At 44.7% G+C, this 22,372-nt stretch overlaps 1 protein-coding gene across 2 annotated transcripts in view; it reads left to right on the plus strand.

The window, feature by feature from the left end:
• The window catches only part of NAALAD2 (N-acetylated alpha-linked acidic dipeptidase 2), a 65,079-nt gene that overhangs the window by 33,724 nt on the left and 8,983 nt on the right, over positions 1 to 22,372 (plus strand). For both annotated transcript variants that reach the window (XM_071218313.1, XM_058306165.2), the window contains exons 10-15: positions 5,475 to 5,560; positions 5,829 to 5,948; positions 6,050 to 6,132; positions 8,380 to 8,443; positions 9,299 to 9,366; positions 21,713 to 21,804. In XM_071218313.1, coding sequence (XP_071074414.1) covers positions 5,475 to 5,560; positions 5,829 to 5,948; positions 6,050 to 6,132; positions 8,380 to 8,443; positions 9,299 to 9,366; positions 21,713 to 21,804 — 513 coding nt within the window. The remainder of the gene's footprint in view (positions 1 to 5,474; positions 5,561 to 5,828; positions 5,949 to 6,049; positions 6,133 to 8,379; positions 8,444 to 9,298; positions 9,367 to 21,712; positions 21,805 to 22,372) is intronic.

Raw genomic sequence — 22,372 nt, forward strand, 5'->3', positions numbered from 1 at the left:
GGGGACTCACAGATGAAAGGCATGGCAAAGAACAGAGTTGAGGGTTTCTGATGTTGGAGTTTTGATGTTGGGAGTTTGATGCTGAAATTTTAAGCTGGAGCCCCAGGGAAAGAAACAGAGCCGTTCACCTGATAGTCTACAGCTGACCTTGTGGAGAGAGGCAAAACCTAGAGAACTTCATAGTTAACAGCTGACCTTGTGGAGGAAACAGTTGCTGAACCCAGAGGAACCCAGGAAGCCTGAACCATCACAGGCTTCAGCAGCCATCTTGCTCCAACATGTGGAAATAGACTTTGGTGAGGGAAGTAACTTATGCTTTATGGCTTGGTAACTGTAAGCTCCTACCCCAAATAAATACCATTTATAACACCCAGCAGATTTCTGATATTTTGCATCAGCACCCCTTTTGCTGACTAATCCTCAGGCCATGTTAAATTTTATAAAAATTTTTAAAGTGTACGGTCTATAGTGTAAGCCGTAATGTAAACCATAATGTAACCATGGTTAGTAGCTATGTTTCAATATTTGCACATCAGCTGTAGCAAATGTATCATCCACATGTAAAATGATCATTGCTGGAGAAGGGGTAAAGGAGCAGGATGTTGGGTATATGGGAGTCCCTTATATTGTATATGTGAATTTACTGTGACCTAAAACTTTTTTGAAGACATTAAAAAAAAAAAAATGACACTGAGGAAGAAATGGAAGAGATCACCTTGCCACTGTACATACAGGGCAACACCTATTACAGTGATGAAAGGCAAAACATAAAAAAAATTGTGATATTTTTCATTTTTTAATACCCCAATTTATTTTTTACTTTTAGTTTTTCTAAATTATTATGTATTTTATTTCTAATGTTTAAATCTATCATTACTATTTCATTTTCCTATTAATTGAATATGACAATATATTAGACTTCATTTTTGAAGAAGTTTTGGATCACAGAGGGTTCACTTATGGCAGAGGAGGAGCATTGGTGTGGGGCATCATTGATGGGGAATGCATGGGTGGGAGGGAGTTCCCTAGGGCATGCATATAGATATGTTCAGATGTTCGGTGGGTATTGACATAGTGGATCGAGTTCCCTATGACAACCGAGGGAGTGCTGAGTTCCTGTCTTGGGGGGCTCTGTTGCATTCCCCAGTGGAACAGCAACAACCGCCCAAGTGCAAGGGCAAAGACCAGTGAAGAGGGATGGTCTAATGATGGGCCCTTGACACTGAAGACTGTGCTTATGAGCCTGTGTGCTTGAAATTTCAACTTCACCTAGAGCTGCAAGGTGCCTAAGAGTTACCTCCTGAAAGCCTTCATGTTGCTCAAATGTGGCCACTCTCTAAGCCAAACTTTCCCCAGCATGGGACATGACTCCCAGGTGTGAGCCTCCCTGGCGCCGAGGGATTACTACTAAGTACCAGCTGGTGATGCAACTAGAAAAAGACCTTGAAGCAAAGAGGGAAAGGTAAAGACAAATGAGTTTATATGGCTAAGAGACTTCAAAATGAGCTGGGAGATTATTAGAGGGGTTGCGCTTATGCACATTTCAGCAGGAACTCAGAGACAGCGAAAGTAGATACAACCAGATACTGGTGCTCCTGAGAGCAATGGAGTTACCTTGGTCCTATGGTTATCGCAAATGGCTCTGGAGTTCAGTGCCTTGCCAGTGGGCCCTAGTTTGGAATCTGCTCATGAGTGTGATGGTGTTGGACTCAGATGTGACTTTTCTACACATGCCTCTTCTGTCACTTTTACTGAATCTGCAGTTGGTGCTGGGGTTGGTGTATGCCCAGGAGACTTGAATCTCTGGACTGTCCATGTGCCAGCTGGGCCCTGAGCCTCAGCAGAGTTGCAACACTTACTCTCTAATTCATTGGACTTACCAAGGTCGGCTAACCAGGAGGTGAGGATGGTTAGCCACCACACCAGGTAACTGAGAGAGTCGATAGCTGCAAGCAGAAGTATCCCTACCATCAGTCATATGGGATCTAAGCCCTCTTTCAATTTAGAGGTGGAGTGTGCATCGCCATCCCAGGGTCCTCAGGATGGAGGAACAAAATATGGATTAGAGTGGAAAAAAGAAAGAAAGTTTACTATCTAATTTAGTAGTACTTCCAGATACTAGAAAACATAAGCTCATACAATGAAAGGTAAAGGATTTTCTGAATTACAAACAGAGGGAGACCATATTGCTCTCGTTCTGCAATTTCAGGCACAGGTCCAGAGTAAACACAGAAACATAGAAACTCACTGGTCCCAATAGAAGAACACTGTTCTCCTTCAATACAGGTATAGAAAAATCTTAATTTATTTGATTTCAAAATGGACAAATATGCAAATAAACAAAAAGCATCCAAAAAACAAGATTCCTTTTGTCTCTTTCTCTGCCAGATATCTTAGTTAATCCATATACAGAGATCACCAATGGTAAGATCATGAAACCAATTTCCCAATCACTGCCACCAGCAATGGAGAATAATTTATCAGGTGTAAGCAAACTAAAAACATAAACAAAACACAAAATCAGTATCATGGGGAGAAATAGAGATATAAAGCAAAGTTATAGTTCTTAAATTCAGTTGCTGCTTAGGATTTACCTCACATCTGGGTTTAAGCTTCCCATACCTGATTCCCTGAGATGAATCCATTGGCATTTTGGTGGGACTGCCAAAAAATGATCAGGGATACATTTTAAATATAGTAAAATCATGGTTGTCATACAAATATAGAAAGAACATATATCAAACATTTTATATAACTTATTATTAGCAAAAACAAAATGGTGTTAAATCCAGTTCAAAGGAGAATTCAGAGATGATACACACAAATACACACAAATCAGCTCATCAGCAATGCTGCAGGGAAGCAGATGTGGCTCAAGTGATTGGGCTCCCATCTACCATATGGGAAGTCCAGGGTTCAATTCCTGGGGCCTCCTGGTGAGGGCAAGCTGGCCTGCGCAGAGCACTGGCCCAAGAGGAGAATTGGCCCATGCAGAGTGCTGCCCTACACGGCAAGCTGGCTTGTGCAGAGAGCTGGCACAACAAGATGATGCAACAAAAAGAGATACAGAGGAGAGATGATAAGAGGTGCAGCAGACCAGGAGCTGATGTGGCGCAAAATATTGAGTGCCTCTCTCTGGAGGGTCCCAGGGATGGTTCCTGGAGCTGCCTAAAGAGAAGACAAACAGATACAGAAGAACACAGCGAATGGACACAGAGAGCAGACAATGAGGTGTGGGCAGGGTTAGAAATAAATAATAGTTCTTTAAAAAATGCTGCTGTGGATTTACCTAATAGCAGAAAAAAACATTCTCTTCCATATGAGGAGGAAGTCAACTGAACATTGGCCAGACAAGTTATGCTTTTCAGTGGACGTGAATTATTTGCATCAGTTTTAGGTTTCTACAAATTAAATTCTCTCTCCACAGACTTGTAAAATAGTCTAGTCAAAGACAGTGAAAGACAGAGAGCACAATGGTTTTTATTTTTCCTCTTCCCGGTTTTCCCACAGAAGTATTTGTTTCATTTCACAAATGTTTATTGAGCATCCATTGTAGCTCAGGAACCATTCTGGGAATTTATAAGTGAATAAAACAGGCAAACAACCCTGCTTGGTGGAGCCTGTGTACTAGTGTTCTTTTTTTTCTTTTTCTTTTGGTAACATAATGAATTTGTTATGTTACAAATTCAGTAGAACAAACAAGTATAATTATTCCCTAGGCAATTAGGAAATGAGCCTAAAAACTTAGAATCAGCATTAAAGGCGTTAATAAGATTCGTTAAGAATCTGGGCATCCATCCTGTGTGTACTTTCATATTTAGATTAAAATACATATATTTTTATTCTTCATGTGTTATATATTATTGCTTACTTAATTTTTAATGATGTGATATCAATGAATTTTCTTACTAATCATGGATTTTAGGTTCATATTTTTAGAAACACTTGCTGAACAATGCTTTTGTTCTTTTGCTACTAATTTTTATCTCTCAGTCCAAAAATTCTTCTACTTAACCACCTTGATAAAAGAACTTGCCCATTGATTAGTTTTTCCCCCTGAAGGCATTTTTAGTTGAATATTGTACATGAACTAAATATGTTGTTTTGGAGGAAAAGGTAGAATATATACTTAAGTATATACAGGTTTTTATAGTTTCTTAGTCCTTCCATTTAAAAAGTAACCACAAATTAGAAACTGCTGGAATTTTTGTTCCCAGAGAAAAAACTTATTTTGTTGTCCTGTGAAAAAGAGGCTCAACATTTTCCCAGATCATTTTAGAATCATAAAATGTGAGTGGCATTTCTTTTTTTTTTTCTGTCTGGCTGAGCTTGATGGTATTTTCACCTTGTGTTCTATTCTTGTTAATTGTAATTCAAGAATGAATGCTTAAAAACTGGTCCTAATCAGAATCAACCTGATGGCCATAACTTCATTATGTAGTTGTTTTGTGCATTTTAGCAGGAGCTTTCCAAATTCCCATTTAACAATAGAATTTATATGTTGTTATTATTATTTTTAAAGATTTATTTATTTCGCTCCCCTTTCCCCCTCCCCCACCCCAGTTGTCTGTTCTCTGTGTCTATTTGCTGCGTGTTCTCTTGTCCACTTCTGTTGTTGTCAGCAGCATGGGAATCTGTGTTTCTTTTTGTTGCGTCATCTTGTGTCAGCTCTCCGTGTGTGCGGTGCCATTCCTGGGCAGGCTGCACTTTCTTTCATGCTGGGTGGCTCTCCTTTCGGGGCGCACTCCTTGCACATGGGGCTCCCCTACACGGGGGACACCCCTGCGTGGCAGGGCACTCCTTGCGTGCATCAGCGCTGCGCATGGGCCAGCTCCACACAGTCAAGGAGGCCCGGGGTTTGAACCGCGGACCTCCCATGTGGTAGACGGACGCCCTAACCATTGGGCCAAGTCCGCCGCCCAGAATTTATATGTTATTTATCATGTTATTTGTACATTACACTTAGGCACCTCTTTAAAATGTACTGATATACTACTTTAATAATGTTGAAGAAGGTTAGTGAAAGGCAGGAATTAATGTAAACACTGAAACAAAGATTCAAATAATATGTTTATATTTTTTCTTTTATTTAATAATGGTTTGTCTTCCTTGTTTTTGCAAGTAATTGATTAGGGTGGATTTAAATAATGAATATCCAAGACATTTTGAAAAATAGATATTTTGTATTTTAAGTAAATACTAGCAATATAACTGTGCGGGAGGGGGCATATAAAATATTAAACATGAAGATTTTAAAAGTAGCTTTAAGATTCATGCCAAAATATTAAGGAGTTAAACTATCATGATGCCTGCAACTTGCAAATGGTTCAACAATGTTAAAAATTATGGAATTTCAGTGGTGGATGTATGGGAACTCATGGTCCTAGTCTATAGTTTTTCATTATACAAATAAAGCCTTAGCTCTATTTATATAATAATAAATTAGAAATGATTTCTTTCCTTTGAAATTCCAGGAAGGTTAGAATGCATGTCCATAACACCAATAAAATTACAAGGATTTACAATGTAATTGGAACTATCAAAGGATCTGTGGAGCCTGGTGAGTCAGTGAATTTTTTTTTAAACATTTTGTTTTTATGAAGATTAAATGAGAAAATAAATTTCAGTCAACAATTGTTATTTTTCCTGGCTGGTATGAAACTTCTAAATTTGGGGGAACAATTGTCCAACTCTAAAAGAATGTACTACTTTGTAGTGTTTATTTTCTCCATGGAGGAGAGGAGACTTAATTTTAAAAATATAAATTACAGGTATTTATAATATATTCAAACAGGTAGTTTGAAAATAATGAACACATGATTTTCCAGACAGGTATGTTCTTCTGGGCGGTCATCGTGATTCCTGGGTATTTGGAGCCATTGATCCAACAAGTGGGACTGCTGTTTTGCAAGAAATTGTCCAGGGTTTTGGAAAGCTCATGAATAGAGGTAAACGCTCTTTCTTTGGTAGGTGATAACAGGAAAGGACTCAATTTTCCTTTATTTTTTGGGCAGGTATGTCTAATCCTGTATGTTAATGATGATTACAGGCTGGAGACCTAGAAGAACTATCATTTTTGCCAGTTGGGATGCAGAAGAATTTGGACTTCTGGGTTCAACAGAATGGGCTGAGGTAAGTAGAAGGAAAAGGTTCTTGTCATTTTCTTGGTCAACAGGGAACAAATATATATATCTCAGGATGTTCACAAACATATTGTTGTCCCTAATATGGTTTTAATTTGGAGAATGACTCAAGAAAATTTAAGAAATAGTTTGTTGTTATGCTCACATCAGTTTGGCAAACAGAGTAGCCTCTTAGCTAATTACTTGGCGACAAGAGAAATGTATTCCTTACTGAAAAAATGTTTTTGTTCCTATTCATATTTGCTTCGTGACAAATAAGTAAAATTAAGATTAGAAGACAATCAAAACAAGCAAGCTGTTTCGGGCAAGTGAATTAAATTATCTGCAAACTGATACAGAGCCTTGAAGATTGTTTTCAAGTTTTTGAAGTTTCTTGGAGTTTTCCGTCTAAGAATATATAAGATGTTCCAATAAAATAACTATAACTCGATTATAATTTATCTTAACAGATTATACATTGAATTATAATTATAGGCATATTTACCCTTAACAGAAATGTGTCTGATTATTAATTACATATTAAAATGCCTTACTTTGCGAGTTCAGGGTTTTATATTTCCCCCTTAGGATGTAATTATTAGTCGTTGGCTCTCAATGCTTTAGCTTTAAGAGTCTCTCCTAGACCCCCTTTTTCATCTCTTTTTAGTTTATCTGTCGTGCGACTTCAGATTCTTAAATCTATAAAGTAGGCTCATGACATTTATACAAAGGCAGGTGGGTGCACTGTATAAGCACTTACTCTCCCCTGCCACTTTTTCTCATAGAAGTCTGGATTTTATAGAGTTGTCTTAAAGTAGGGAATACATGTGTTACCTTTGTGTTTATTTTTTTAAATTGCTTTATTCCTGACTCATTTCCTCTTACATTACTTTAAAATGATGATAATAATACGAATCAAATAAATACGGGGGCAAAATCATACATAGTTTTACCTGTGTCTTATGTATCCTTTGCCAATTCCAGTTTCATTGCAGATTTTTGTGACATTGATATTTGTGATTATGCATTCTAGGAAGTGGAAGATTAGTTCAAATTAATCAAATTTAATGCATTAAGGTCATTTGCCTTTGGAAGGCCATAATTTCCTGTGAATACATGCATATATAAATATGTGTGTGTTCCTGTAATTTCAGCAGTTTAAAATAAGACTCAAATCCAAGATATAAAATAAATATTTTTTGCATGATTTTAAATACTTGTGGGTTAAAAGTGGATAATTCCAATATTGTTTTAGATTTCTACCCGATTCTTGATCATATTCAGCAGCCTCTTCCTTCTTTTACTGCGTGAGGAACCTTTATCTGCACTGTAATAAATGGAAACTCTGACTCCCTATTTATTTATAGTGAGAGCAGCTATCATCTGACCCGTGTGGCCAGGTGCATAGAGGAGGCAGGTCTCCTTTGTGCCATGGCTTCCAAAGACCACACACAACTTTAAATGTCTCTGTACGGCATGGTCTTGTAAGGTCACAAGCAGGCCAGCCAGAGGCCATCCTGCAAAGGGCTCTCTCTGTTTCCATCTCTGTCATGACATTAGTCTTTCTATACTTTTTCTTTCTTGGGTCTGTGTATTTGTGTCTGTGAGAAAGAAAGAGCGAGGAAAAGAGAGAGACTTTGTCCTAAACTGTCCCTTCCCTCCTAGATTTTCCCTGGCTTCTTCTCGTTTTCATTCTTGCTCTTCTCCATATCTTACTCTTTCTTTCAAAATTTGTATGTTACGTTTATTAAGGGTCCTTTGGTTTCTTTTTATAAAATATGGACAGATGGAAATTTTTTATTTCTCACTTTTAAAATGATATTTACTTGGGTATCCACTCTCAGTGGATTCCAAAATTCAATGTGTGTAAGAACCTCTAGGGTTACCTGTTAAAAAATGTAAAATTCCAGGCCTTACCTCCGGTGAATTCTGATTCAGTGACTCTGGGGTGGGTCTCTTTACTTTGGACTAAAGCAGGAAATCAAGGTACCACAGTTTAAAAATAATCGCCCCTTTGGGTTTCCCTTTTAATGCGATGAATAGTAGCTACAACTTTAAAATATTCTTCTTTCTTGTTTTAACTGAGTTAATGCTGTTTATCCAGTTAATAGAATTTGCCCATAACTTTATTACCAAGAAGCATGGGCATTTGATATATTGGCAGACCATTTTCCCACTAAATTAATTTTCTTATTTTGTTTACACTTTAATAAATGTAAATACTGTGAATAAAGTAACAACTTTACTTCAATTATAGGAGAATGCAAAAACACTCCAGGAGAGAAGCATTGCGTACGTCAACTCAGATTCAGCTATAGAAGGTAAATTTTATTTCAGCTTGTTCTTAAGTAATGTATCATCCTTGAAGGCTGTAAATTCTAATTTGCTAATTATCGCAGATACCCTCTTCCTGTGAGATACCTCAGAAATGCTTTCATTTTCCATTTTACCATAGAGAAAAATCAGTTGAATATGATTTATAACTAAGCATTTGATTCTAATTTCTTTCATGTTTTTATCATTTGCCTATCTTGGATTATAACTTGCAGTTCGACTCTAACTATATTCTTCTTGTGGAGATATTAAGGAAATTTGGCTGCATATTTTTAGTGTTTTGGGAAACATTTCCTGTGTATATTGGAAAAAATTTGAAGGACAAACTTCCTCTGAATCTGACATATGATGTTTATGTCTCTTAGCTTTCTTTGCACTTTGATTATTTCTAATATGATGTCAGTGAAAACTTACTAGCTATTAACATACTCTATTCTAATGTTTATTTCTAATATGATGTCAGTGAAAACTTACTAGCTACTAACATACTCTATTCTAATGTTTTAATCCCTATTATATTTAAATGAATGAATGAATACTGCAGCCTTAACATGTCCTTTGCCAGAGTCCCACTAAGAGGTACTACCACGGTGATGATCCTTAGAGTTGCTACTGAAGCTGCAGCTCTAGCGAACAAAAGCCCACCTACTCTTCCTTCTGTCCCAAGTACGTGCTGTAGTCCCTCCGCCTCCTGAAGATCCATTTCCAGCCTGTTTCAGTCCCTGGGAAAGATGCCATAGATTTAGAGACTATTATATTTTGTTTAAAATGAGGAAAATAAAGTTAAAATAAATGACATTTTATTTTGAAATACTAAATAATGTGTTTTATTTATTTTCCAGGCAATTATACTCTCAGGGTTGACTGTACCCCACTTCTTTACCAATTGGTTTATAGACTAACAAAAGAGGTATTTAACTGTATCTGTCTTTATATGTTTTCTGAAGAATAAATGGAGCTTCCCCCCACCCCAAATTAGTGATACTTATTTTAAGTGAGTGATAATTTGTGTAAGTAGCAAGTCAGAACAACATCGCTGATACGTCATTTACTTATGTGAATAACTATGAAGATAGTATTGCCAGTCTCTTTGTGCCAATAATAGTTCCTATGAATAATCATGTACATAGTTGTAATGTGAAGGGCACATAATTTTCATCTGGGAGAGGGACTTTGCTATAGCAGAAGGAACACTAAGCTGGAAATACGAAGTTGGGTTCAGAGATTGCCTTGGCCACTTATTCTTTCAATCATAAATTTAAATTTGATTATTATATATCAGACACTATAAAATGAATTCTAGTTGCAACAATAATAAAGGATAGAATATTAGATACTATGTATACTGGAGAACACTTGTAGAATTGAAAACCTAAACACCTGTGGAAGTTGGTACATATATGAGGAGGTTTCTAGAATAATTAATCTTTGGGCTGTCAAATAGAAGGGTGTGGAAGTAAGGGAGAAGGTTTTACAAGCAGAGGGCACAGGGCTTGAAAAAAAATGATCTCCAGGTAGATCGGGGTGACCTAGCTGTTGGTGGAAGGATAAGAAATGGGACAGGGAGTAAGCCAAGCTGTCCAGAAATCTTATAATGGGGAACTCCTCAAAGACTCTTAACAAGGTTGTACATTATTTTATCGTTCATTAGAAAGACTGCTGTCAGCATGAACGGATTAGATAGTGGAAGGACAAGGGGCAAAACTTAAATAATATTACATGTGTGCTTAATATACAGGAATTTACATTGAATGAGTTACTGATGTAAATATATTCTGAAAACTCTAAAGCACTGTGAATCTCCAAATTATTGTATAATCTACTCATTTAACATCTGCTAATTTAAATAGCTCCCTGCTGGAGAATTTAATTGTAAGAGGTTGCAATTTTTCCTTCTCGTTCAGCCATTGGGAAGCCAGTTTTCTCTGGCTGCTATGTCTGACTGCCCTAATCTTTCCCTTCCCTTTCCACTCGTAATATCTTTAAAGACTAGTTATCCCAAGTAAGAACCCTCTCAACTATTCCCATCAGCAGCTCTCACACATCCCAAGTCATGTCCTTGGCCCAATTATTGGAACGTATCTAGTTTCTACTGTGTCTTGTCTTAAGAAGCAAACCCATGCCATTGGGAGAATGCTTCTCAGAAAATGTGTATATGCCTTGTGCTGACCTAGAGGGACGGCTGCTGCCTCGGGTGTCCAGGACGATGAGAATTTGGGAGAGGGCTTTGGCCTGTATACCTTCGTGCAAAGGGGAGTGCTTGTCTGTTCCCATAGCAAGACCCAGGAGATGAAGGAGATTTATTTTACTCCATCCTGTAAACTGATTTTTACAGTTCCATCCATCCTTAGTGTAGCTTGGCATAAATAATTAAGACGTGCTGGTGACATGAGACTAGGGTGGGGATGAGGGACACAGCCGGACTTAGGAAGGCAGCTGTCTCGTGGGGCAAGGGGGAGACCACGAGCACCAGACACGGGCAAACTGCTGGGTCAGAAGGCGCAGCCCACGTGGAGCTGAGACGGTCGAGGCGCGGGGCGGGTGGTCAGTGCTGGACAGAGCTTGTGGTTCTAGAAAACGAAGAGGCTTGGCAGGGGTTTCAGTCCACGCAGGGCGTTGAACGGGGGCAGCCTGGGAGCCGGCAGGAGCGAGCAGAGCTCAGGGCCCTGCTGCCGAGGGACAAGGAGTGGCCTGCCCCTGCCGCCACCCGCGGCCGGGAAGAGGGGCCTCGGGAGGGTCTCTCACCACCCTGCAGGTGAACTCCCACCGCTACCTCCTCCTTCAGGGGTCCCTAACAAGGAGCCTGTGAGCTTGAATCGAAATTCAGTGAAACGTTCTCGTGGGGACGTGAAGACACGCCTTTGTGCATTTGGCATCCACGGGACAAGGCTGGAGCAAGGCAGGGTCTCACAGCTCGAGCGTCGCCCTTGCCTTGTCAGAGGCGCTGCAGCGCGGCCGGGCTCCCGGCAGGGCCTTCTCAGGGCCTGCCCTCCTCACGGCCTCCAGCACTTGGCTGCCTTCTTCTGCATGGCACTGCTGGTCAGGAACCAGCTTAGGCTGAGGGCCCGGGGAGCACCTCGTGCCCGCTGTCCACACCGAGGGCCCAGCCCTGCGTCGACCGCTGTGGCGATGTCTTCATGGACAGCGACGTGGACGAGGGTGGACTGAACCCTGCTGAAGGCCGGGAGGTACCAGAGGGGGACGCCTAAGTTAGGGCAGGCAACAGGAGCTGTTTCCACAGGCGAGGGAGGGCAGGTTGAAAGAGGGGACGTTGTGGGTTTGCTATTTTGAGCTTGCTACTTTGAGTTAGCAACCCACGAGGACCGGGCGGGCTTCCACGGCTCGGCGGTGAGCCCCTAGGCCAGCGCGTAGGCCTAGGTTCTCCAGGTGTGGGGGACGCGCGGTAAAAACCACGGAGACAGCCTGTGAGAGTGAGCTAGTCCACTTTATTGCGGAAATACACTTGATTATATAAGGTCGGGTCAAGGGAGGGGTAGGAACAGGGGCGGATTAACTCCGGGGCGGTAGTGGATAGGCGGAGCCGTGCAGGCAGCTATGAGGTAGGCGGTAAAGGATAGCAGCGGCTGGAAAAGGGAGATAAAGGCTAGGAGGAGGGGTGAAGGGAGGCAGCAACAATTGCTCCTTTTGTTTTATAAAAAAAAGGGGCGTGAGAGAGTAGGGGGATGGGCTGTGGAGGGTGAGAGAAAAAAGGAGTAGAGTTGACTGGCGATGGGCAAATGACATATCATTTGGCCAGAATGTATGCATAGCCCTTAGGGTCGGTGCGTGCCGGTGCTAGACGAAATATCTAACATGATGTTGCGCACGCTTTTTTGGGGTGGATAGCGCTGTGGCTGGCTTAACCGCGAAGGACTCTCAGACGTATAGCAATAAAGGGGGGCGGAGGGTGCACCCAAGCCCTTTACGCCGAGGGAAACAAACCCGTGCCGGCGGCTAAGGTCAGGGAGTTTCACAGCAAACAGCTTCACAGGCGGGAAGTACGGTGGGAAGGGGGGCGAGGACAAGGGCGAGATTGAGGAGCGAGATCAGAGGTAGCAAGACGGTGGTAATGGATTTGAACAAACGAGGAAAATACACTGTCAGCGTGATCTTTGGCAAGGCGGATGATTCGTCGAATGGCCCAAGGACCAACGGTGAGACCTAGGATGATGAGCAGAACTGGGGTTATTAGCGGGAGGAGATAGGGGAGGAGGGGCTGCAGGAAGCCTCAGGAACCAGCAGTTTGGGCTCATTCAAGTCGGCATTGGTTGAGACCTTTTTCAAGTTCTTTTAAGCTGGAGTCTACTAAACCGGTATAGTTGGCATAGACACAGCATTCTTCTCCCAGAGCTGCACATAGGCCACCTTCTTTGAGGAGGAGGAGGTCAAGGCCTCGGCGGTTTTGCAGGACAACTTCTGAAAGGGAATTGAGGGAGTCTTTAAGATATTTGACTGCATCTCGGAGGTAGATGATATCAGAGTCTACTGCTTGTCTGAGGTTTTGGAGGGCGGAGGCTTGTGTGGCTAGGGCTGCAACACCAGTGGCAGCTCCAGCTGTAGCTAGGAGGGAAGTGACAGTGAGTACAGCAGTAATAGGTTCGCGTTTGTGGAGGTAGATAGCTTCTTGAGTGTGATCAAAGGCTTTAAAGAAATGTAAAGGAGTGTGATAGATGACTCGAGGCGTGAGGAGGATGAGAGCACACGTTTCTTTGGTCTTGTTAAGTGTGGCAACAGATAAGCATGGGGTAAGTCCGGTGGAAGAGCAGAGCCATTGGGTGGTGTTTAGGGGAACTAAGTATTTGGCAGAGATGTTTGGGGAGGTATAGTTGGTACAGACAGTGAGGCTAGGAGTGTGGGAAGAACGGGGGTGAATGCATAAACCTTTGGAAGAGATGTGCGTAAAAGTGAGTGGGACAAGAGTAGACTGATTCCAATTGCAGGAAGAGGGGGAATCGTCGGTGGAGGAAGTAAAGAGTGGTGAAGGGATAGCAAGTGGATCATAGAGGGGGAGGCTGGGGGAAAGACACAACCAGCAAGAGCGAGTGAGGTTGGGGTGGGAGGCATTGAGAGAGGAATAGGAGGCGTTTAGGAATTTGAAGTAGGGACTAGAGGGGATGAGAGGATGTGGTTGGATACCTGGAGCAGGGGGGGGGGGGGAGTGGGGCTTGTAGAAGGGACGACGGCGGCCGAGGTGGAAGAGATTTTGAGGGGGGTAGATGAGGACGGAAGAAGGTGAACAGTGGGTGAGGGAGGAGGGTTAAGGATGTGGTTGGGACCAATAGCAGAGGGTGGGGCAGAGACAACACGCTTTTGGATTTCAAACAAAGCGCCACGATCATAGTTGCTCATATACAACCGGAGTCCATAGGGGCGAGCGGCCATCCATGTATCGTCGTTTGGGTTTTTTACTGTCAGCCAAATAAAGTCCCAACGGGAATTGTTGGCTACTTGGAGAGAGAGATACGGGTCTCTGTTGGGGGCGCCGGACCATCCATGGGCCATGGTCACACATCCCCAAGAGGGGCAGTAGAAGTGTGATGGGTCATGACAACCTCGAGCACTAGCAGGACAGATGTAAAAACCAGACACAGGGTTGAATTGAGGGCCAAGGAGACGGTTGTTTCGAGAAAGCAGGCATGCTGTATTCCCGCCTCGACAGGATGAGGAGGAGTGGTGGCCTACCTTCGCTTTTCTGATGTTGCTTACTTGGCATTCGGGACGGAAGGAAATTCCAGCAAGAGGGCAGACGTGCGTGAGAAAGGAGGGAGCGACACTAATAACATTATAAGCGAGAATGCGTTTTTCCGGGAATGTCTGCAAGGTCCAGTTGAATGGCTGATGGGATGAGGAGCTTTGGGCAGAGGAGGCTAGAGACAACATGAGAATGAGGAGATGGATGAGATAGGGAAGGGTAGGGGAACAGGAGGCGGGGGTGTGAACAGAGCGGGCCTGTCGGAGGAGCTGGAGAACTTGGCGCTCGATGGGGTCATCATCTTCAAGGGAAAGACGGCTTAGGCGGCGGGCAAGGAAGCGTTGTCGACGTCGTTCGCGGCGAGAAGGAGCTGGTGTGGTTCTCACGGACGGTGGTGTTGGAGAGGTAGGCTCGAGTGAATTTGCTTGGGGGCGCATGGTGGTCATGGGAGGAGGGCGACGAGGGAGGTGAAAACGCCAATTAGAAGTAGAAAGGCGACAGCAAGGAGAAAGCGTTGGCGGAGGTTCCAATCTGCTGGGGCTGTAGCCGCGAGACAGACAGCTGAAAAGATTGTTAAAAAAATGAAGACTATAAAAAAGAAGTATAAAAGTGGGTGAGGGTGCGAGGGGAGTGGGAAGAGCATCTGCACTGAGAGTTCTTCTCTGATAAGTTGTAAGGCACGTTTCGGTGGAGGTTAGGCACTTGTCAGCAGCAGGTTGTAGAGGCGGCAATAAGGCTCTTCTTGTAGTCTGTGCAGAGGTGAGTCTTTTTGGGGAATCTGTAAAGACAAAGAAAGGAGAAGAGAGCCCTCATAGGGGAGGGACAATCAGCAGAAGGAAACTCGGAGAGAGCACTTATCTAATATAAACATTTCAGGGAGGGGCTGGTTGGTGCTGGATTTGAGCGAATGGGGCGACATCTGGGCCTCCGCAGTCAATGTTGTCTCTTACGGAGGGCATAGTGTGTTCATCATTCGGTGGAACTTTGGGGTCGGTGGCAGGCCGGATGTAGCGCCCAGGAACCCAGAGCGGTTGTGGCTCGGAGTCTGGGAAGACACAAGCAAAACCTCTCCCCTGTGCTAGCAAGGGAGCTGGATCTTGCCAAAGGTTTGTGGCGGGTCTTTCCAATGAACAAGGGGAACTTGCGAAGGTTGCCACATGGGTCCCCAATGTTTATGGGTTGGGGAGAGTCCTTTGTCATTGAAGGTCAGGAGATTGTGATGGATAAGGCAGGCAGTAATGACGTCGGCAGGGGCCTTATGGGGAGAGGAAGCTTTTTCCTTTTGAATGAGTAGCTTGAGCTGCTGGTGAGTACGCTCAATAATTCCTTGCCCTTGCGGGTTGTAGGGGATGCCGAAATGATGTGTGATGTGGTACATCTGCACAAAGCTGGCAAAGGTGGCACTGCGATAGGCTGGTCCATTGTCGGTTTTGAGATCCCAGGGAATTCCCATGAATAGAATGGCTTGCCGAAGCGCTTTGATGCAATGTTTGGCACTCTCTCCTGTGAGGGGCACGGCATAGCATAGGTGCGAGAAGGTATCAACTGCAACATGAAGATATTTAAGGCGCCCAAAAGCACTAACATGGGTGACGTCTAGCTGCCAGCGGGAGTTAGGCCGCAGGCCGCGGGGATTAGCTCCGCGGGGCTGCAAGGGTCCAAGGGGTAGCAAAGGTGCGCATGTTCGGCAGGAACGCACAAGATGTTTGCATGTTTCGATGGGGAGGTTTGGAAAGAGCCTCTGGATAGATTGCGCAGAGAAGTGGAATTGAGAGTGTAAAAGTTTGGCTTGGTTGACGAAGTCTCCTAGTCTTGTTTTGTCAATGGAATCTTCTCGAATGGCAGCTGGGTATACATGGCGGCCGGACGCTAAGGCGTCAGCAAGGGCATTTCCTTGAGTCAGTGGTCCTGGCAGGCCAGAGTGACTTCTGATATGAGCGATGAACCAGGGTTGTTGCCTTTCTTCAAGCAGTCGCTGTACAAAGGCGAGTGCTTGGTCTATAGATGAGTCGCTGGGTAGAAAGGTAGCAAGTGGGAGGCTGCGACATACCTGTAAGGTGTACAAGCTGTCTGTAAAGATGTTGAGAGGCTGGTCTGGGTAAAGATTGAGGACTGCAGCGACAGCTAAGAGTTCACCCACTTGAACAGAAAGGTGATTGGCAAATATCAACTGTCGTGGCTCAAGCTTTCCTGGCACATATATGACAGCAGCGAAGCCCCTTTTTGAGGCATCAGTGAAAGCAGTGATGGCAAAGGGGATTGGCTTTCTTGCGGGCAGCGGACGGAACGGGTTGAAAAATGCTAATTGAGATACACCTTGCAGCAGTGGATGATGAGGATAGTGGTTGTCGAAGGAGCCACGAAAGAACTCTATCAGGCTCTGCATTTGAGCATTATTCATGATAAGGGAAGTAACTTTTTTTGCATCAAAGGGCCAAACAATGGTGTGTGGTGGGATGCCGTACGTTTGTATGGAGAGAAGTACTAAGTCAGTGGCTAATGTGATCTAAGCCCTTGTAAATGGGCAGATTTTTGGGAGTTTACTTTTTGACGTGTGTAGAAAGAGAAGAGGACCATCTTGCTATAGGAGACCCGTTGGGGTGACTGGTGTTGGCAAAACTAAGGCAAGGATTGGGAGATCGGGAGAGAATCGCTCTAGGCGGCATTGCTGGAGTGCAGCATTTACTTGTTGGATGGCTTCTTTGGCAGCTGGGGTGATGGTGATGGGGCGAACGACTGCAGCGGATGGACTGCACTTAGTCTGCAGGAGCTCGAAAAGGGGTTGCATTTGCGCTGTTGGGATGGGGAGTGCTGATCGAAGCCAATTGATTTGTCCGCAAAGCCGTTGGAGCTCAGTCAGTGTCATGTGATCAGAAACATGGATTTGCGGGCTGGTGGGCCGAATATATTGATGAAAATGAAAGCCTAAGAACTGGAAAGGTGGCTGGGGGTTGACCTTGTCAGGTTGCACTATTAATCCAAGACTTGAGAGGTTCATCATAACTGCAGAAAGTAAATCATTGAGAAGTGTGTTAGAACTTGCTGCTAAAAGAAGTCATCCATATAGTGGATGATGTATGTGTGCTCTGGATGGAACTTAGAGCGTAGCGGCTCAATGGCATGATTGACATAGAGCTGACATATAGTTGGACTGTTCCGCATGCCTTGTGGTAGTACTCGCCATTGGAATCGGAGTGCTGCTCCTTGATTGTTGGTACGCGGGACTGTAAACGCAAACCGTGGACAGTCCCGCGGGTGAAGAGGAATGGAGAAAAAGCAATCTTTGATGTCAATAGTGGCTGCATAAAAATGCTGGGGGACTGCAGTGGGATGCGGGCAACCAGGCTGAGGTGACCCCATTGGCTTAATATGCTTGTTAATTTCTCGAAGGTCGTGGAGGAGGCGAAACTTACTTGTGTTCTTTTTGTTGAATGACAAAAACTGGCGCGTTATAGGGACTGGTAGACGGCTCAATATGCCCTGCCTGTAGTTGCTCTTCAACGAGGGCAGAGAGAGCTTGTAGTTTGTGAGTTGGCAAGGGCCACTGCTCGACCCAGATGGGCTCCTCTGTGTCCCATTCCAGAGGGATAGGGTCAGGTTTTGAAACAGGAGCAGTGGCCCCTATAAGGGGGGGGGGCGGCGCAGCTAAGAAGGCTTCTGTGGTGATTCGAGCTTTTAGCTGGCTGAGTACATCTCTTCCCCATAGGATGGTTTGGACTGAAGAGAGGACGAGTGGACGAATTTGACCTTCGTTACCCTCTCGGTTGCTCCAATGTAGAGGCTGAGATGTTTTCCAAGAAGTAGCAGCTCCTGTGGCGCCGATGACTTGAGGGCCAGTTTCGAGGGGCCAGTGATTAAAAGCGGTGATTTCGAAGGGAATACAAGAGATTTCGGCACCCGAGTCTAAGAGTCTGTCAAGCCATTGTCCCTCTATTTTAAGTTCTAGTGAAGGTTTTTGGTGACGTTTGATAGGCATGGTCCACATTAGGGTTTTGGAGCTTTGTGGAGGGCCTCTTGGGGGAGGGGCTGAGGCCTGCCCCGCTGGAAGTTTAAAGGGTGAGAAAAACGTTGCGCTGAGCGGCAGTCGCGGGCCCAGTGATACCCTTTACCACAGCGCGGGCATGGCGTGGGGGGGCCTCTTGGTCTGTGCAGTGCTACGGCAGGGCGGGGAGCTGCCGGTTGAGGGCACTTGCGAACAAAATGACCGGGCTGACCGCATCGAAAGCAGGCAGAAGTGGAGGCAGATGAGACAGCCATGGCGGAAGCGAAGGCAGCAGTAAGTGCTTTAGTCTGTGGGTCAATGTCTCGACAAGCTAGGACCCATTCGTGCATCGGCTTGTCGCGGATAGGAAGGATGACAGCTCGGAAGGGTGCGAGGCACCCATCGAGAATGAGTTCTTTTGCTAACGCAAACTGAGCATCTTCGTTAGTAATTTTACGTTGGCATGCTTCGATAACGCAGGCGACAAATGCCGGAAAGGTTTCTTGCGAGTCTTGAAGCATTTGCGCGAACTTGGTGGATTGTTTGGTGGAAATTAAAGAGAATGACCGCTGAACGAGAACTTTCACTCGGAGCCAAAACCCTGGGTCTATGTTCACATAGGAACGAGGGTCAGCATAGTTGTTAACTCCTGTGTAGGCATCAGCTGGATCTTGGACACCCGCTCGAACATTTTCCACTACTTGTTGATCAACAGCTACTTGATAGTGAGCGCGCCATTCAAGGAACTGGCCTGGCTGAAGGATGGAACAAGCTAGAGAAATCCAATCATAGGGAAGAACAAGCTGAACCCCCAACTCTTCTATTAGTTGTTGAACATATGGGCTATCAATGCCGTCTTCTTTAACGGCTTTACGAAGAGTTTTAACTTCTTCTGCTGTGAAGGGAAGCCAAGTTTGAGGGCGTTGCTGCGTGGGCAGCGGGTTGAGCGGGTATAGCTGGGGGGCGGGAGAATGTGCTTCGCTAGAAGCAGGTGGGGGGCTGCTGCCATACGGTGGTGGTGAGGGACGAACGGTAGCGGGAAACAGATGAGAGAATGATGGCTTAGCAGCGTCAAGGCGGCAACAAACTGGCGGCGGGATAGTTTTGGGCGCTGGACAAGATGGCGGAGCGGCTACATCACTTCCGGGCGCCTGCCAAGATGGCGGCGTAGTCACGTCATTTCCGGGCGCCAGCCAAGATGGCGGCGAAGTCACGTCATTTCCGGGCGCCGGCCAAGATGGCGGCGAAGTCGCGTCATTTCCGGGCGCCGGCCAAGATGGCGGCGAAGTCGTGTCATTTCCGGGCGCCGGCCAAGATGGCGGCGAAGTCGCGTCATTTCCGGGCGCCGGCCAAGATGGCGGCGAAGTCGCGTCATTTCCGGGCGCCGGCCAAGATGGCGGCGAAGTCGCGTCATTTCCGGGCGCCGGCCAAGATGGCGGCGAAGTCGCGTCATTTCCGGGCGCTGGCCAAGATGGCGGCTGCATTATTTCCGGGGCAGGGCCAGAAGATGACGGGACAGGGAGGGGCGGGTAAAGGTGAGAGGAAGCGCCTTTGTTCCCGCTGGCAGGCTCGGATATAGGTGAAGAAGAAGCCGGAAGTGCGCCATTTTGGGCAGAGGTGGAAGAAGAGGGAGAAAGTCCGCTATTTTGAGGAGCTACTGAAGCGGCTTCTGCGGGTCGTGGGGAGCGCGGGCGGGGAGGTTCGCGCTCGAGAGCGGCGGCAAGCTGGTCAGACAGAGAATTTGTGTCGCCAGGATCATCGGGCTCATAGTCATTGGGTTGCTTAACCGATTTGTCTCGGATGGCTTCTGACAGCGCACCAAGGAGACAGGCGCGTATGGCTACTAGAGCAGGCAGCAGGCCGGGCGGAAAAGACTGCTTTTCATGCTCTATGGCGGAGGTGACTCTATCTATGAGTCTAGAGTATGTGTCTGGGCTCCAGAGCTGGCAGGTGGCGAGCCACGGATTAAAAGGGAGTAGCAGGTCCCAGTATTTTTGGAGCTGTTTCAGGGAAACGCGGACTCCATTGGTATCAAGCAGGGCGGCTAAAAGCCGAACCTGAGGGGTATGGTGTGAGGAGAGAGAGGCGCCCATAGTGGGAGAAGAAAAGACGGCGATGGGGTCCCTACCTGGAGAGCTGAAATGATCGCCTGTAGACAGCAGCAGCAGCAGCAGAGAGGGGCCGGAGGGCGGTGGAAGGAAAGGATCCCGGACGAGCCCCCTGCTGTGGGTTTGCTATTTTGAGCTTGCTACTTTGAGTTAGCAACCCACGAGGACCGGGCGGGCTTCCACGGCTCGGCGGTGAGCCCCTAGGCCAGCGCGTAGGCCTAGGTTCTCCAGGTGTGGGGGACGCGCGGTAAAAACCACGGAGACAGCCTGTGAGAGTGAGCTAGTCCACTTTATTGCGAAAATATACTTGATTATATAAGGTCGGGTCAAGGGAGGGGTAGGAACGGGGGCGGATTAACTACTGGGCGGTAGTAGATAGGCGGAGCTGTGCAGGCAGCTATGAGGTAGGCGGTGAAAGATAGCAACAGCTGGAAAAGGGAGATAACAAAGGCTAAGAGGAGGAGTGAAGGGAGGCAGCAACAGGACGTTACAGTGCACTCACAAGTACAGGAGCAGGTCTGCGTCGCGTCGCTTGTCACAGAGCAGGGACAGAGGCAAGCTGGCGAACAGACAAGTGGGGCCACTGCCTGTGAGGACCTCGATCTAAGAGACCTTCCGGAATCCGTATTTTCCTACACATGGCCATGCGCTTCCTAGAATGGAGAAGGATCAGGGCAGTATATTTTAAGTAGAGTTTTAATGGGGATAATAAAGTTTATGACTGTACAAAAACTCTAAATATTCCCAAATAGAAAGCCGAAGATTATATGGAACTTCTGAAACCCCCCAAATTCCAACTTTGTTTAATCCAGGAGTTAAACTATTTTTGTTCCATGGACCCCTTTGCCAGTCAGGTGAAAACCACAGACCCCTCACTAAGGCCACACTACACTGTGCATTATTTAATAAATAGATTTCACCCACACCAACACGTCCCCACAAGAATGTTTTTTTTTAATTTTAATTCTTTTTTTTTTTTTAATTTCAATTCAAGCTCATGGACCTGTTGTTAAGAACCCCTGCTTTAATCATAGACTTTCAGATTTATAGTAACAATTTCAAACTCAGTTTCTTAACTTTCTGTCACCTCTGTTCCCCCTCTTTTTAAGTTTCTTGGACAAAAGCAAATTACTAAAGAAAATATTAGATTCAAAGTTTCCTCCAGTGACTTCCCACTAAAAGAAATCTAAGGTGCCAAATAAGAATCCTCTCATCATTTCTTAAAAATATAAAACTCTATTAAAAAGTTTATCAGAATTGTCAGGAAATTACATGGCAAAATTGCCAACAGGGAAGTATCGTAAACAAGAATTTGGGCTGTGTTTTTTTTCTTACTGTTTGCAATTAGATAGCTTTTCTATAAATGAACATATAGATAGAGGGAGAAGTTGATGACACCTAATAGGTGGACTTTATAATGGTATAAATTTAGTTCTTCTGCCCCTAATTATCCACAATTAATTTATCTTTCTAGATCTCCAGCCCTGATGACGGTTTTGAGACTAAATCTCTTTATGAAAGCTGGTTGGTAAAAGATCCTTCACCTGAAAATAAAAATTTCCCTAGGTATATTACTTGTATGCACTTTTTCTGCCATGGGACAAATTCTGAGTTTCCCTTTGTCCCTTGTTTCTCCAGACATGCAGTTCTCAGATGTCTTATTAACAATTAAAGTACAGAAAGGATAATCCCAAGGGTTTCTCTCTCTAGCCTTTGTCTTGCTGAATAGAGCAGATAAATTCAGTTTTGTAAATTTTTCGTCAAGATGACTTTGTTACATATGTCATTATATTTCATGCTTACATAAAATTTCATTCAGACGCATTAAATGCATTAATAAATAATATGGCTTACAGTTGTAATGAAGTAGAGAAACAGGTGTAATATTGGGGGCATTTTCAGGACATTGGATTTGTCCTGCATAACACTGCAGTGATGGATACAGGCCATTGGATATTTTGTCTTAACTTACAAAATTGTGTGAGACAGATTGTAAACTATAATATAAACTATAGTCCATGGTTAGCAGCAATGCTTCAATATGTGCACATCAACTGTAATGAATGTACCACACAATAAGGAATTTTGTTAGTGTTGGAAAGTGTCAGAGGGGGAGGGAGTGGGTGTATGGGAA

The sequence above is a fragment of the Dasypus novemcinctus genome, chromosome 10 (genome assembly GCF_030445035.2).
Source record: "Dasypus novemcinctus isolate mDasNov1 chromosome 10, mDasNov1.1.hap2, whole genome shotgun sequence".
NCBI lineage: Eukaryota > Metazoa > Chordata > Mammalia > Cingulata > Dasypodidae > Dasypus > Dasypus novemcinctus.